Source organism: Chinchilla lanigera, unplaced genomic scaffold, assembly GCF_000276665.1.
Source record: "Chinchilla lanigera isolate Chin_1 unplaced genomic scaffold, ChiLan1.0 scaffold00067, whole genome shotgun sequence".
Lineage (NCBI taxonomy): Eukaryota > Metazoa > Chordata > Mammalia > Rodentia > Chinchillidae > Chinchilla > Chinchilla lanigera.
In genome coordinates, this window is record NW_004955468.1 from 12,961,718 (window position 1) to 12,977,628 (window position 15,911).

Consider the following 15,911-nt stretch of genomic DNA (forward strand, 5'->3'; position numbering starts at 1 on the left):
ATCACAGCAATCACTGTTAATTTAAGCGTAAGCGAAGCCAAGGCGCAGAACCCGGAAATAGTTAAGTTCCTGATTGACGGCTCTGCCCACTTCCAATATGGCGTTCCCGTTGTGATGATATACGAGAAGCGCACACGGAGGTGCGCAGGAGTCACTTCCGCCCGGTTCTCCTTCCCGCAGTTTGCAGCCAGGGTAAGATGGCGGCGATGAGGGCTCTTTGCGCCCTCCGAGGCGTTGGGGCCCAAGTGCTGAGGCCCGGGCCTGGGGTCCTACTGCCTATTCAGCCCAGCAGGTGAGACCGAGGGCAGCCCTCGACGCGGTTTTTCTCAAAGGTAGAGTTTCTCGAATCTGAGGTCGCTCCGTGGGCCCTGTGACAGCCCCCCCCACAGGAATGACCCAGGTCTGTGACCCCCTCACCAGGCCTGATTTGTCACGTTCCAAAATGCTGTGGCGCTCACTGCGGCTGAGAAAGGGAAGAGGGTTTTGAGCTCGTTTTGCCGGAGGTGAAATTAGTGGCGGGGGAGACTCTGCCTTTCAACTGTAGTGATTTACTTGCCCCCCTCTTCCAGAGCTCCGCGGAGGAGCCAGCATTCTCCCATTCATTCTCGTTCTCGTCGCAGTCTTAGGTGGTCTTTATATAAACACTTTTCCCACATTCATATTCACCGGATGGGAATGAGAATATGATGAAAATATGAAGGAGCTAGGTAGGATCCCCAGTCTTCACATGCACAAAGGTGACGGGTGAAGTCCGCGAGTGAGTTACTAGTAGAAATGGAATCTCTAGAATTCCAGTTTATTTTGATTGTCAGTAACGTGCCGTTGAAGAATCCAACACATCCTTCCTTGGGATCCCTTGAGAGTGAAGGGAACTGAGGAACCAAGTATTGTTCAGGCCCTTTCTCTAGGATCTGTCTTTAACTCCTAGAGGTGCTCGGCAATGGCAGCCAGATGTGGAATGGGCACAGCAGTTTGCGGGGCCTGTCATGTACCCCACTAAGGAAACAGCCCATTGGAAGCCTCCCCCTTGGAACGGTGAGTGTCCAGAGCTGCTGTCTCAAACCAAACCCATCCTGCCCCAAGCTGATTTGTAATTGTGTTTCGGTTCTTTGTCTCAAGCAAGTTTTAGCCCCTATCCCGCTTGTTTCTTTTACCATCCAATGAACATTGTATAGTAAAAACAATAATAATGGGTACATGTCAGGTGGAGAAGGACAGAAAGGAGATTCAGCCAATAGCCAAACGTCCCTAACAGATTTAAATACTTAGCATCATCTTTTTTCAAGTTTAATCCATTTTAATTAATTAATTTACTTTTGAGAAAGGGTCTCACTATGCAGTTCAGGCTGACCTGGAGCTTATAATGTAGCCCAGGATAGCCTCAAACTCAGTGATCCTCCTGCCTCAGCCTCCCGACTGCTGGGATTATAGGCATGTGCCACCACGACCAGTTTCAGCCCATTTTCATTTGTTTTTATGGACAATGTGGTTTTCCCATCAGCACTCAAATGACACCTACTTGGAAACAAACCATTTTTTCCTCGTATCAAAATTAACACTTCCTCTTGACTTTGATTTTTTTTTTTTTTTTTCCTTTTTGAGGCAGGGTCTTGCTATGCAGTTCAGGCTGGCCTTGAGCACACTTTGTAGCCCAGGCTGGTCTTGAACTCTCAAAGATCATCCTGCCTCAGCCTCCCAAGTGCTGGGATTACAGGCATGTGCCACAACGCCCGGCTAGGAATAAAACTTCTTAGTTACCTTTGGTTCTTTTCTCTGTTTGGCCCTCCAGAATCTTTGACCAGTAAGTCAACAATCATTTGAATTCTTTCATAAAGTTTTATATCTGATCATGTCTTCTTTGTAATTTTCATTGCCGTCACTGTTATTCATCGCTCTGTATTAGACCTTGATTGTTTCAGGATTCTTTTTTTTTCTTCAGGATTCTACTTATTGGGTTTTCACCATTTATCTTCTCCAGGTATTCTTTCTTTGAGGGGGGCACTGGGAATTGAACTCAGGACTTTGTGCTTACCAGGCAGGTGCTGTGCCACTGAGCTATATCCAGGGCCTCTAGGTATTCTTTCCAGTGTTATCATCTTCATTTTCCCCAAATGTTATTTTACCATGTCATTCATTCTTTTACTTAAAAGCTAAGGCATTTCCAGTTACTTTTCAAAAACTTCAGTTACAAAGCTGTATCATATGCTAAGCATTTTCGTATGCATTATTTCATTTAATCCTTACAACCTCTGTAGGGACATTAAAAAATGTTAATTATTATTAATATTACTGATGATCAAACCATTGACTCTGTACTGTCTCCCAGCACTGCTCTTTTGCCTCTTGGAAGTCCTGATAAGATTTCCACAGATAGCCTTGTTTCTTAGATTATGCCTGTGTTGATTCCAGAGCACCTGTATCTGTTAGATTGATTAATTGATTGATTTATAGACAGGGTCTCACTATGTAATTTAGGCTGGTCCTGACTCACTATGTAGCCCAGGCTTTGCCTATGTTTAAAAATAAGCTCAGATGCAATCTATGTGAAGTCTTTACTGTGTTTTTTCCTTCCTTTAAATACTTAATAGCTGAGCTACTTACTTGGTAACTTGTAAATTTGACCTGTGTTACCATTTTTCACATGCATTTATTTTCCCAAATTAAAGTATAAACTTGAGGGTAAAAACTGTCATTTAGAGCCTGGGCATGGTGACACATGCCTATAATTCCAGCACTCGGGAGGCTGAGGCAGGAGGACCAGTGTGAGTTTGAGGCCAACCTGGCTACATAGTGAGTTCAAGGCCAGTCTGAACCATACAGTGAGACCCTGTCTCCAAACCAATACAAAGGGGCCTGGGATGTAGCTCAGTGGCACAGTGTCTTCCTGGCAAGCTTGAGTTCATGAGTTCAATTCCCAGTACCAAAAAAACCCAAAACAAAGTAAAATTGTCACTTAGTAGCTTTGTGCATTAAGCATATATTTCCTGATTGGTTGGCATTCATCAGATACATTCAGAGGACATTATATTCCTTTTTTTTTCCCATTGTATTCTAATAGTTAAGAGTATAGATGGGCATGGTGGCACACACCATGAGGCAGGAGGGTTACAAGTTTGAGATCAGCCTGGCAGTTTGGTGAGACCATGTCTCAAAACTGAAAGGCTTGGGGGTGCTGAGTGATGAAGTACCCCTAGGTCCCATCCCCAGTACCGCTACCCTCCCACAAATACACACTGGAGCTGAACAGACTTAGTTCAGATCCCGTTTTAGCTACTTAATTTATTCTGTGATCCTGAAGAAGTCATTTGAGCTCTCTCACCTCCATCTCCAATAAAATGGGGATAGTAGTATGATTGGTGTGAGAATCAAGTCAAAATAAAGTACATAGTAGAGTAGTAACTGTTGCATAATAAGGTGACATAGGGGCTGGGGATTTAGCTCAGCGGCACAGCATCTGCCTGGCAAGCGCCAGGTCGTGAGTTCGATTCCTGGTACCGGAAAAAAACCAAAAAAAGGTGACATAATGTTATCTGTAATTATTATTAGAAAGGTGTTCTAGGAGACAGTGAGATTCACTGTCCCTCTCGTCAGGAATCTTAGATCTCTCTCTTGCCTTTTTGCTATCTAATGGCTCTCTTCCTAGTTACACCAGCAATTAGGCAATTAACAAGGTGTGGAATGGTGAGATGGAAGATCCATAGGGAGAGACCAACTCCTTGCTGTCCTTTGGGGGGTTTGCTGGGGAATTACTATTTGGCTTTCAACTATTTCCCTTTTCTCAGATGTGGACCCCCCAAAGGAAAACATAGTTTCCAACCTAACCCTGAACTTCGGACCCCAGCACCCTGCAGCCCATGGAGTCCTGCGGCTAGTGATGGAGCTGAGTGGAGAGATGGTGCGGAAGTGTGACCCTCACATCGGGCTCCTGCACCGAGGCACAGAGAAGCTCATTGAGTACAAGACTTACCTGCAGGTGTGGGGGTGAAGAAGGGCCTGTTGACAGGATCTGGGCTTTTGCCTGGGAGATTGTGGGTTTGCTGTCCCCAGAATTTCAGGGGAGGAGAGTGTTGAAGGTAATAGCCCATTGAGGTTATTAGTGCAGGCTTGGTTGGGAGAATGGAGCGAGGTGTTTGAGGATGCTTGAGTTGTTTGGATTTGGTTTATCCAGCAGCAGTGCTTTGGAGATAGAGCTATAACGCCCAGCTTCTGTCCAGATGACTTTTGGCTGGCCCCTTTACCATTATTCTAGTGCCTCAGTTTCCTGCTCTTGTACTAATACGTCAGAGCCAGTGTCCTTAAAAATCAGAGGAGAGGACAGACGTCAGCTCTCTCGAATTTGCAGCTGAATCTTGTATCTCCCAGCTGTCTGAAGTTTGTTTTCGAAACCGTGAGTCAGAGTGACCAGCAGTGGATTTGTTTTTTTTGTTCGTTTTTTTCTGGTACCGGGAATTAAACTCACTACCTTGCACTTGCCAGGCAGGCATTGTGCCGCTGAGCTAAATCCCCAGCCCCCAGCAGTGGGTTTGTGACAGTTTTCTGTTTTTAGGAAAATTGTAAAACTACCCAGTAGTAAAACTCAGATTGGAAGGAGTTGGATCTGGGGTTGGAATCTGTTTTTTTTCTTAGTGTCATAAGAAGGGGTCCTGAGAACAGGATAGCAGGGTTTGGATTTAGACCTAGCCCAGGGTCAGAGTGAACAGCAACTGGGATGTGATTCCCCAGAGTCTTGCCGTGATGGATTCTGGGCCCAGCATCCACGGGTTAACCATCCCGTGTCACAGCGATGTCAGGACAAGAACAGGCTGTCCCAAGGAGTGGCCCCGCCTCCTTCCTGGAAGCTGACACTGGTTCTGCAGACAGCCAGGACTTGGCCTTAGTGAGCACCCAGGAGAAAGGCCATTTTTACCTGGTGCTCTGTCTTCCTCATATCCCTTACTCCCAGAGACTCCTGTGACTCATTACCTCTCCGTATCTCAATTTTAAGAGACTTAAGAGAAAAGTGAGAGGCTCAGAAGTCCAAGGCACTCTGACAGAGGTGTTACTCAAACCAGAGGTGTGTTCACTGTGATGTGCTAGAGCCAGTGCATACTGGCTTGCCAAAGCCTAAATGTTAAGTTTTCAGGAACTCTGGGGAGCCAGTTTGCTGATGGCTGAGGCAGGAGTATCACACATTTGAGCCTAGCTTGGGCTACATACAGAAACCCTGTCTCAAAAGACAAAGCAAAACAAAAAATTAAGTTCTATAAAATTATGATTTTTTTTAAGTTTATGACTTAATGTATTGCACTAAAACAAAATAAATGCTCAAAACTTTACATATATTGAAACATCCCAGGATACCCAATTAATATGTACAATTGTTAGGTTTTTGTCTGTTATTTAAAAAGAAATTTAAAGCCAGGCATGGTGGTGCACACCTGTAACCCTAGCACTCTTGAGGCTGAGGCAGGAGGATCATTACAAGTTCACGGCCAGCCTGGGCTACATAGTGAGTTCAAGATCAGCCTGAACTACATAGTGAGACCCTGTCCCAAAGAAAAAAAATTTTTTTAAGGACTCAAAATGCATTTCCTCGTTGGCACATTTTCCTACGCTGTGCATTGGAGGTGGTTGCTTTCCTCACACATGCGCAGTAGAAGTACCGTATGATGGTGCGATGCTCTTCCCAGTGCTGTGTTCACTGGTGTAGTGATAGCACCTTAAAGTTGGCCATGGTGGGAGTATTTTTAGCACGCAAATTGGCAGATCAGCGTTCTCCCCTTACTGTGGAGAACCAGGTTTTAAACACTTGCCAGCGTGTTGGTGGTTTCTGGGGTGTCCATCCTGCCTTGGTGGTGCTGCTGAGGCAAGGAAGTCTCATGCAGCACCATCTTCTGATGCCGCGCTTCTGGCAGCAGGCTCTTGGTTCGTGGGCCTCTTAGCTGTGACCTGGATTCCCCTTTCCCAGGCCCTTCCATACTTTGACCGGCTAGACTACGTGTCCATGATGTGTAACGAGCAGGCATATTCACTAGCAGTGGAGAAGCTGCTAAACATCCAGCCTCCTCCTCGGGCACAGTGGATCCGAGGTAGGTACCCACCACAAGCACAACTCTGTGCCTTCCCCACCCGCTCCCCACCATAGGAGCATTTTGGAACCCAAGGTTAGTATTCAGCCCCCAAGCTCTGCCCAGACTGCTCTCCAGGCTGGAACTGTGGCTTCAGGATGCATCTCTTCTTGTCTCCCTTTCACCAAAGTGCTGTTTGGAGAAATCACACGACTTTTGAATCACATCATGGCTGTGACCACACATGCCCTGGACATTGGGGCCATGACCCCTTTCTTCTGGATGTTTGAGGAACGGGAAAAGGTAGGAGAAGGAAGTGCGGGCAGGATTAGGGAAGCACAGGAAGTAGGGCAGGTGTAAAGGGGACAAGATTAAAAGAAGAGGGAGACCATTTAGGGGCAGAAAGGTAAATTCAGTCAGGGACTCTGTATCATGAGAGATCGGTTGGGACAAGAAGGCAGAAGGCAGAGTAGTTGGCTGTCATGTTGTCGGACTTAGGGGCCCAGGACTGTGTGACTAATTCCCTGTGTGTCCTGTCAAGATGTTTGAGTTCTACGAACGAGTGTCTGGAGCCCGAATGCATGCTGCTTACATCCGACCTGGAGGAGTGCACCAGGTAAGGGGCCTCCTCTGCCTGGGCTCTCCAGCCCTGGCCCCTTCCCTCCATGGCCACTGGAAGGCAGCGCCGGCGGATGGGAACTAGCGCTGCGCCCGAGAAAAGGGATGTGAACTGGCACTCCTTAGAGGAGGCTCAGCTGTGTTCAGTGTCTCCCCCGCTTCGTTCTTCTAGGACTTACCCCTTGGTCTTATGGATGACATCTATGAGTTTTCCAAGAACTTCTCTCTTCGAATTGATGAAGTGGAGGAGGTAAGGTAGAAGTTAGTGGAGAAAATCTCTTTCCTCCCCACAAAAGGACTTGTGAGGTCTTAGTTCCTGATTGCAAAGTAATTCAGAGGTACTTGAGGATTGTTATGAAGAGGATCACTAGTTTTCTTGATTGGTAGATGCTGACTAACAACAGGATCTGGCGAAATCGGACAGTCGACATCGGGGTTGTAAAAGCAGAAGATGCACTTAACTATGGTTTCAGGTGAGCGAATACTCTCCTTGGGGCTGGGTGTGAGTCTAGGCCAGTGTCTTGGCTTTCAAGGATGTTTGACACCCTGCTTGTCATGCTCTGACTTCGTATCCCATACCCGGAGTCGGGGGGAAGGGAAGGGGAGATAAAGGAAAAAGGTGCCTCCTTGCTTGGTCTGTGGGATGCAGCCCTTGATGCCCTTTGTACCCCACAGTGGAGTGATGCTCCGGGGCTCAGGTATCCAGTGGGATCTGCGGAAGACCCAGCCGTATGATGTTTATGACCAGGTTGAGTTTGATGTCCCTATTGGTTCTCGAGGAGACTGCTATGATAGGTAAGGCCCACATCCTTTCTCAGCTCATTGTCTAGCTCCTTGCCCCTGCCTAAATTTCCTCCTTGCTACTTTCCTCTCTACCCTCCTTCCAAGTATCTATGGGAACTTGTGTGTGTGTTAAACTAGATTGTGCGGCCTGGGGATGTAACTCGGTGGTAGAGCACATGTCTGGTATTGGTAAGGCCCTTAGTTCTATTGCCAGCACCTAAAGAAAAGAGAAGAAAAGACCAGGTTGCATATCTGTGGCAGTTTATTTTACCCTCTGTTTTACACAGAACTAGTTTGGGCTGCATTTTGTCACTGATATAACTGAGGCATAAAAGTTACAGATTAGCCTGAGATTATGCTGCTAGTAGTTAAGACTATACTCTTCCTAATTGGGTGCTCTTTCCACTGAATTCTAAGTTTAAAATTCCATTCCTCATTACTTAACCAAAGCTTTGCTATGATGGTTTTTTGTGTCTTTTTCCAACTGACCCTGAATTCTGCAGTTCAAAAAGTATTTAAGAGGGTAAGGAGGGAAATACTATAGGCTGTGGTCTGAGAACGTAAGGAGAGGATTTGGGGAAAGACTTGATACAGGATCAGAACAGCCTTAGGGTTCACATGAGCGGCCAAGCCATGCAGAGATACTGCACTAGCAGAAGAGTGAAGAGAGTTTACCTAACCTTTGAGGTCCGCTGGTGGATGTCTTCCCAGCCCCATAGCTGCTGCTCTGCCTGCTCTTCTTTTACTCTCAGTCTGTCTCATCCACTCCAGATACCTGTGTCGGGTAGAGGAGATGCGCCAGTCCCTTCGAATCATCGAGCAGTGTCTGAACAAGATGCCTCCTGGAGAGATCAAGGTTGATGATGCCAAAGTGTCCCCACCCAAGCGTGCAGAGATGAAGGTTGGCTTCAGGGAGAGGGACAGTTGGGTATTGGGAGGGACCAGTGGTCAGCGAGGAGAATCCTTGGATTAAATTTTACTTTTCAGTTTTACTTCTTCAAAAAATTCACTGTAAGATTCTGAACCTCTCCTAGCGCTCCTTTTCATTGCTCGTCTTCTCTGCTTACTGACTTCTGTGTGGGTTTTAATCGGTGGAGGGTGGAGATTTATCGCCTAGCAGGCAGACTGGGTCTGGCTCAGTGATGCTCCCTTTGTCTGCCTTCAGACTTCCATGGAGTCGCTGATCCATCACTTCAAGTTGTATACTGAGGGCTACCAAGTTCCTCCAGGAGCCACGTACACGGCTATCGAGGCTCCTAAGGTGAGGAGAAGAGGGGAAGGAAAAGCTGTATGTGGAGAGGGTGGCAGAGGTCTCCATTCAACAAAATGCTTGCCTGTCAGGGAGGGAGAGGAGAGGGGATTAGGATGAACAGAGGGGTCTGTTGGCAAAGCCAAGTGTCTTTCCTACTGACAAGGCTCCTACCTTCCTCTTTGGACAGGGAGAGTTCGGGGTGTACCTCGTGTCTGATGGTAGCAGCCGCCCTTACCGTTGCAAGATCAAGGCTCCTGGTTTTGCCCACCTGGTAAGAAGCAATCCCAGTGATTCTAACTCCAGTAAATCCAGTAGTATATTGTCCTCAGTTAAGTTTTTTGTGAGTTCTTCTCCCTGCTGCAAATCTGGGCTAACTCTTGCTATCTCCACCTCCCCAGGCTGGCTTGGACATGATGTCCCAGGGACACATGTTGGCGGATGTCGTTGCTATCATAGGTATGAGGCTTCTTATGTAGTAGAGATGTCCTAGACGGGGAGTGTGGGACTCCAGTGGGGACAGAAACTGAATAGCCCCTGTTCAGCACAGACTGTAGCATGGACTGAAGGCCTCCGTCTCCTGGACACAGCAGTGAGTTCTGGATCCTTGGTAACACCACCTCTCTGTGCTCTGACCTTCTAGGTACCCAGGATATTGTGTTTGGAGAAGTAGACCGGTAAGCAGAGAACAGCATTGGATCTCCCTGTCTAGCAGCTGCCTCTACAGAGCCTGACCCTCATTGGACATGAGGCCGTGTGTGTGTTGTGTGTGTGTACATGTACGCTTAGCTGTGTGGACCTTCTGTGCATGTACTAGAAAAGGAGAAATAATAAATTAGCCACCTTGTGGCCCCTGCACACAAACACCTGGTATGTTTTTCTTCTTTTTTGTTTTGTTCTTTGTTTTTTGAAACAGGGTCTCACTTATGTACTTCAGACTGACCTTGAACCCACTATGTAGCTCAGGCTGGCCTTGATCTTGTGATCTTCCTGCCTCAGCCTTCTGAGTGGTAGGATTACAGGTACACCCCGCCACACCTGGCTTGGTATGTCTTTGTTAGTGTCTTCTTGGGTTTTACTTTGCATTTCTGTTAGACTTAGCTCTTAGCAAGCTTGCTTTCTTGTCTCCACCCCCTTTTCTGTCTCATCCTTTCCATTTCTGCATTCCCCTTTTCCCCTCAGTTTCTCCTGCCCAGAACTTCTCAGTGTCCACACAAATTGGTAAACTCTTCAAATCAAGCTGGGTATTAAGTCCCTGGTGGGGAGGAAAGGGCTGTCCCGGGGTCCAAGGGAATCTTGAGGAGCGCTTTCTTGCCGGTGGAGCTCAGCTGGGCGGAGTGCAGGATAGCGAAAACAGCCTTTTGCAAGCATGAGTCTCCTCATTGGTTGCAAGGGTTGAGAGGTTGGTTATTGAAGGGCAGAGGCTGAGCCCAGATCTCCCAGCTTCTCTAGTTGGCCCTTCCGGGCACCGCCCGGCCTCTGGTGCAGGAAGGGGAAGGGGCCAAAGTGTGGGGGAAGGCGGGGCAGGAAGGGGGGAACTCTGTGGTCAGGGACCTGCTAGCGGAGCACAGCTGCGCAGTGCTGTCAGAGCGTCTGATTCCCAGCTCACGGCCCCTCAGCCCCCTGCCCATGATGCTGCCAGCAGTGGTCTTGCTCTTACTTCTTTTGGTTGAACAAGCAGGTGAGAAGGTTCATTGAGGCCAGTGTTGGCTCCAGGGTGGGCATCAAGGACGTGTGTCTGAGGGCTGGATCGAAGACGGAAGGAGGAAGGCGGATGGTGGACACAGGGCTCAGACAGACACGGGAACCCTGAAGCTCGTCTTCTCCCACCCCCCTCTGGGGGTGCTAGTCCTGGATAGTCCTGGATCTCTCCTTTTTATTCGCTTTCCTACCTCATCCCAGGCTTTTCTCAGGATTGACGTGAAGGGCCAGTTTGGCAGGGGAAAGGATATTTGTATGGCATGAAGATCCAGGCTGGGAAGAAAACTTGGTTTTCCCTACTCCACGCTCCCCCTGGGGTGCCTTCGGTCCTGTGTGCTGGGAGCCGCTCTCTAGCAATTACATGTACACAGCCCCCTTCAGGCTGTCGGGGGCTCTCCTTGGCTTTGTGGGGAGACGGGGTGGTGGAGGTAAACCCAGTTGTAGGTGCTTCGAGGGGTTGTCACTAGGGCACACTGCTGTTGACAGCTGAGAGGTGGGTGGGCGCCGTGAAATGCCCAGGCCTGGAGTCCTGAACAGCTGAGAAACGGAGATGAGGGAAGGTCCCAGCAGCCCAAAGGCTCACATCTAATTAAGAGCTCTTGCTTGCCTTGGGTTCTCCTACCCGGGAGGGTGTTCGTGTGTGTATTTTAGAGCGGGTCGGTGGCAGCTGAGTTTTGGGGAGGGAGGGGGTTGGTAAAATAGTGAAACTGGGGAAATTGAAAGCGAATGCCTGGGGAGGCGTTCCACCATCTGGCCTGAGAGGGTGGAGGAAAGGATTAAAAGAGCCACTAGGCAGCTGCCCGGGGATGACGGAGCCTGGGACGTCAGGACTTTAAGGAAAGTACAGGCTTTGGAGACGGACAACCTGGATTTGAGTCCTGGCTCTGTCGCTCAGCTCTAGCCTGAGTGAGTTAGTTTTTCCGAGTGCCTGGGTTTCGTTATCCATAAAATGGTGAAGATGATGTTTCTCTCACAGGGTAGTTTTGAGATTTATGCAATAGCTCGTGTGAGAGTGTTGTAGAAAAGTACTTCACAAGTGTCAGTACTTGACCCATGTTAGTCACATGTACTCTGTCGGCCCTGATCAGAGCTGAGAGCAGTCTCTGGAGCCCAGGGCCTATGTGATTTTTTAAAATTACGCAAAACTTCCCCTCTCAGAGGCCCAGGGTGAGTAAAAGCACAGAGTAGACGGAGGAGGAATCTACGTTTTGGATTTTGTTTGTGCGTATTCCCTTGAGCCTGTCATTCTCCCAGCCTGGTATGCAAGGCCAGGGGTATCCGCATGGCCAAGGAAAGCGGACACTTTGCTTTTTGCGTACTGAAATGTCTTGCAGGTCAGAAAGCATGAGGCTCTGGCTAGATGACCAGTAATAGCGTAGTTGCCTTCCCTCCCTTCCTCAGCTCACATCCTTCCTGTCCGGCCCTCAGCCACAGGTCACAGGACTGAGCAGAGACACTCCTGTGGTTTCTTCACTGAAATTGCCACTGCCTCCTTCCCCTTCCCCCCTGGGCTGAGGTTTTGGTCTCAGCCCAGTGAACTTAGATGAGCCCTTGAGGTGCTCAATGCTGCCTGAAGAGCCACGGTGCTCTAAAGAGGGTTGGGCTGAGGGGGAAGTCTTTAACTCATTGCTTGTAAGTCCTGTGATAGAATCCTTCACGCTGCCTCTTCCACATCTACCCTAGTGAAAGAAAGGAAAAAGAAAGAGAACTAGGAGTCCAGAGAGGAAAATAGTTTCTTCCCACAGAGAGCTCCTCTCTAGGCCCTGACCCCCTTCCCAGAGCCCTGTCGTTTCCTGCGAGCGCCAGATCCCCACTGATGCCCCTGACCACACAGGCACCCTCTTTCCCCCCAGCGGCCCTGGGAGAGCCTCAGCTCTGCTATATCCTGGACGCCATCTTGTTTTTGTATGGTATAATCCTGACTCTGCTCTATTGTCGACTCAAGGTAAGGCAGGGTGAGGTGGGGATTTGAAGGAGAAGTGGGAGGATGGTGTCAGCACCATTTGGAGGAAGGGGACTCAAAGGGATTCTCCCCTAAAGTTTGGGGGCAATGGGGATGAGCCTCTAACTTCCCCTTTACTGATTAACTTTTCTCCACTCCAGATCCAAGTGCGAAAGGCAACTGTAGCCAGCTATGAGGTACGGCCCCTCCCACAATGTTCCAGGCCCTCAGGTCTCCTGGGGCTCTCGCCTTTGGTGGGAGCCCTCTTGGAGGGCTTGTGTCTCTGGTGCTGTGCTGTATAAGCTGTATATATCTCAGAGTCTCCTCTTTCACCTCAGTCTATGCACCCTGCCACCCAGCTGAGCCATAAGTAAAATATCCAGCAGGTGATGGGGCAGAATCAAGTAGAGGGGGACAATGAATACATGAGAGATGTGTGCTGTGTGTTGATGTGTGTTTGTAGCCGCATGGGCAAAAGTGTGTTCAAGCCTGGGAGCATCCCTGTGAGCTCCCTCCAGCCTAAGGCAGCTGGCCCGAGCCCTAGGCCGGCAAAGCAGAGCTGAGGGGTCCTCAAGGACACGTGGACCTCTAATGCCTTTCCTCTTTTGTCTTTGCAGAAATCAGATGCCATTTACACGGTGAGTGAACCTCTTCCCCTGGCCCAGCCAGCACAGGAGGATGGGATTTAGAGTGCCTTTTGGAAAGGGTGGGGTCTGTGGGGTGGGGGCTCTGCAGTGGGCCCAAGCTTCTCCTCATCCTTTGATTTCCACCTCCAGGGCCTGAGCACCCGGAACCAGGAGACTTATGAAACACTGAAGCATGAGAAACCTCCCCAGTAACTTTAGACCAGATGTCCTTGTCACAGCCTTCTTCAGCTTCCAGTTCTCCCAGCCCTCAAGGTTGGCATCACTGATGCCTCCCCTCGGTCAATGCCAGCTGGCCCTACCCCAGTAATGACGCTAAACCCCAGATTAATGTCCACCAGCCCTCCTCCCTGTTACAGACTTGTGCTAAGATGCTGGTCTGTGACGTTTCTTTTCTAGTCTCACTCCCTTCCCCTGCCCTTCTTCCCTTTCCCATTCCCAGCTCCTACTAAACAATGGCAAGGGAGTAGTGCCAATAAAGCTGCCACAGGCTGGATTCTATTGATTCACTCGTTTATCGTCTATTCAGCCTCCCTGAGCGCGAGACTGAGTAGTGGAGATAGTTTTAAGAAAGTTAAGCTCAACTCCTGACCTCACAGAACTCACAGTCCAATGGACTTCAAGGCTGCTTTGCTGGATAGATGAAGAAATGCTGACTGGCTGGGGGAGAGATGGGACCCTTGACCCCAGGTGCTCTGGGATGACCCTAGAGCAGGTAGTATACTGCTACTCTGTTGGGAGTACAGAGGCACCTTTGGAGATATTAGGACAGGAGATAAAACTTCTGTACCCAGCACGGACTTCAGTGTCTACAAGGTTATGTTGTGGGGGATCCTGTCTGTCTAATCCCCAATAGTCACCAACCCAGATAGGACCAGTCCAGCACATGCATCTGAGAAACAGCATAGCTGATTCAAATATACGGAAGAGATAGGAAGTCTAGGGCTAAGTGAAACTACTAGTGGACAGTTTTATGGAAATCCATGACTTTTCAGGGGATCCTGGGGCAAGAGGTACCTTAGAGAGAGGCTCAGATAAGGGTTGGAGGTGGGTAATGCAAAGGGGAACAAGTTGGGTGCATGTGGAAAGTCATTTTATCCAGCGTGTGGGTGGATGGCCAAGGAGGCCCCCAGAGCTGCCCAAAGCTCTTCCAGTTCTACCTCTGCTCCAGAAACCCTTCCAGAATGGGTCTAGAGTCTCCACTCCTGGCAAGCCCCTGTGCTGGGCAGTACTTTGCACTGCACAGTGACTTACACTTTCCAAACTAGTTTTCAGTTAGTTGTACAAATTGATCTGCTCACCAGCCCCCAGGAGAAATTGAGGCTCTTAAATTAGTTAACCCATCCAAGGTCACCTTGATGCAAGTGAATGACTAAGATCTTTGTCCCTACACATTTTCCACATGAGAAAGTGTGGACATTTTGAAGGAAAAGGGGAATAATCATGAATAGTGAGAGTCTTGAAGACCAGACTAAGGAGGATGATCACTTACTAAAAGAAATTGGAGCCACCTCTACTTTCTGGGATTTCAGATGAGATAGAAGAAATGAACCCAGGTAGGGAAGTAATTCTTTTAAAGTAGGGAGCTGGGAGTGTAACTCAGTGAGTGGCAGAGCCCTTGCTAATATGCAAGGCCCCCCAGCACTCTGGAGGCTGAGGCAGGAGGATCGTTGTGAGTTCGAGGCCAGCCTAGGCTACAAAGTGAGCTCAAGACCAGCCTGAACTGCATAGCAAGACCCTGTCTCAAAAAGACAAAAAAAAAAAAAAAAAAAAAAAAAGCAAGGCTCTGTATTCAATCGCCAGCATTGCAATAAATAAAGTGGGAACATATTTTTACTAAAAATGCCTCATTTTCCTTTGTCCTATATTTTTGGTTTCTATTTCTCCTCCCATTGACTGATCCTGATCTCCATTCCATTTGATGTAATTCAGGCATTACAGCTCCCAAATTTTCTCTAGTCCCATGTGTCCACCGAGTTAGAACCTGTTAGGCCTTTAAGTGGCTTTCATGGCTATCATTTTCAGGTTCAAGATGGCTGCGTGGCCTGTTCCAAGAACAGCTCCTGGATAACGGTAGGCAAAGGGCTGAGAATGGGCCTTTCCCACACAGGGTCCAAGTCAGAATGCAGGGAATACAGCACTTTTTGGAACTGGCATAAGCCCACCTTTCTCCTTTACTATGGGATGAGAGAAACAGTTTTCTCAGCTCAGAGGGTGTCTTGGAACACTGGGCTAATTTGGGGGAAGCTTTTTTCTCCTTCTAGAATAATTAGGAAGAAATTCTGAAGGATGTCTGTAAGGAAAATTCCAAAGGACATCTTCCCATGAGGTTTTGACCCTTCTCCACATTGTTTCAGCCTTGTAAAAATATCAGTACCCCTAATTAAGTCCTGTTCATAGAAGAGACCATTCCAGAATAAAAGGCCCTCAGCTCCTCAAGAATAATGAACTTAAAAAAAAAAAAGAGTAATGAACCTTATACAAACACAAAATGGGCCAGTGACCATGGATTAAGACAGATGACCTACCAAATAGTTAGTTCCCAGCTTCCTTGTTTTCTACTAGCCCGACTCCCCCATATATAAACCCCTTACTCTGTAAAAGAGCTGCCTTGGCACTTTGGAGCCAGCAGCCCGTCTCAGGTTTTTATCTCAAATAAAATATGTCCTTGCTGCAAGTCTTTCTCTCTCTTCTCTTTATTTCTTCCAATGCCCTCATTTTCTGTAGTATCCAGAAGTTGAAAGAATCAGTTTATGGACTGTTCAATCTTTTCCTAGATCCATGTCTTATTGAAAGACTCTTCCCAGGCCTGCAGGAGACTCCTTCAGTTTGAGGAAGAATCATAGGTACCCCTGCTCTGACATTTCTATCATTTGTCTCTTCAACACTTTCTTTACCCTCCATACCAAAGGTTGTTTTTTTTTTTT

General features: G+C 48.1%; 2 protein-coding genes across 2 annotated transcripts; both read left to right on the forward strand.

Moving 5' to 3' along the window:
• The first annotated feature begins 155 nt into the window (after positions 1 to 155).
• Positions 156 to 9,561, forward strand: Ndufs2 (NADH dehydrogenase (ubiquinone) Fe-S protein 2, 49kDa (NADH-coenzyme Q reductase)). The gene is made up of 14 exons (XM_005400268.2): positions 156 to 292; positions 929 to 1,035; positions 3,783 to 3,973; positions 5,948 to 6,068; positions 6,238 to 6,350; positions 6,589 to 6,663; positions 6,838 to 6,915; positions 7,053 to 7,138; positions 7,341 to 7,460; positions 8,220 to 8,349; positions 8,614 to 8,709; positions 8,888 to 8,971; positions 9,099 to 9,156; positions 9,341 to 9,561. The coding sequence occupies exons 1-14, from the start codon at positions 198 to 200 to the stop codon at positions 9,376 to 9,378; spliced, it is 1,392 nt and encodes a 463-aa protein (XP_005400325.1). The 5' UTR covers positions 156 to 197; the 3' UTR covers positions 9,379 to 9,561.
• Positions 9,562 to 10,213: 652 nt separating this feature from the next.
• Positions 10,214 to 13,489, forward strand: Fcer1g (Fc fragment of IgE, high affinity I, receptor for; gamma polypeptide). Its single transcript, XM_005400269.2, has 5 exons — positions 10,214 to 10,378; positions 12,252 to 12,343; positions 12,502 to 12,537; positions 12,958 to 12,978; positions 13,117 to 13,489. Exons 1-5 carry the CDS (start codon positions 10,327 to 10,329, stop codon positions 13,177 to 13,179), a joined length of 264 nt encoding a protein of 87 aa, XP_005400326.1. The 5' UTR covers positions 10,214 to 10,326; the 3' UTR covers positions 13,180 to 13,489.
• Positions 13,490 to 15,911: the final 2,422 nt, after the last annotated feature.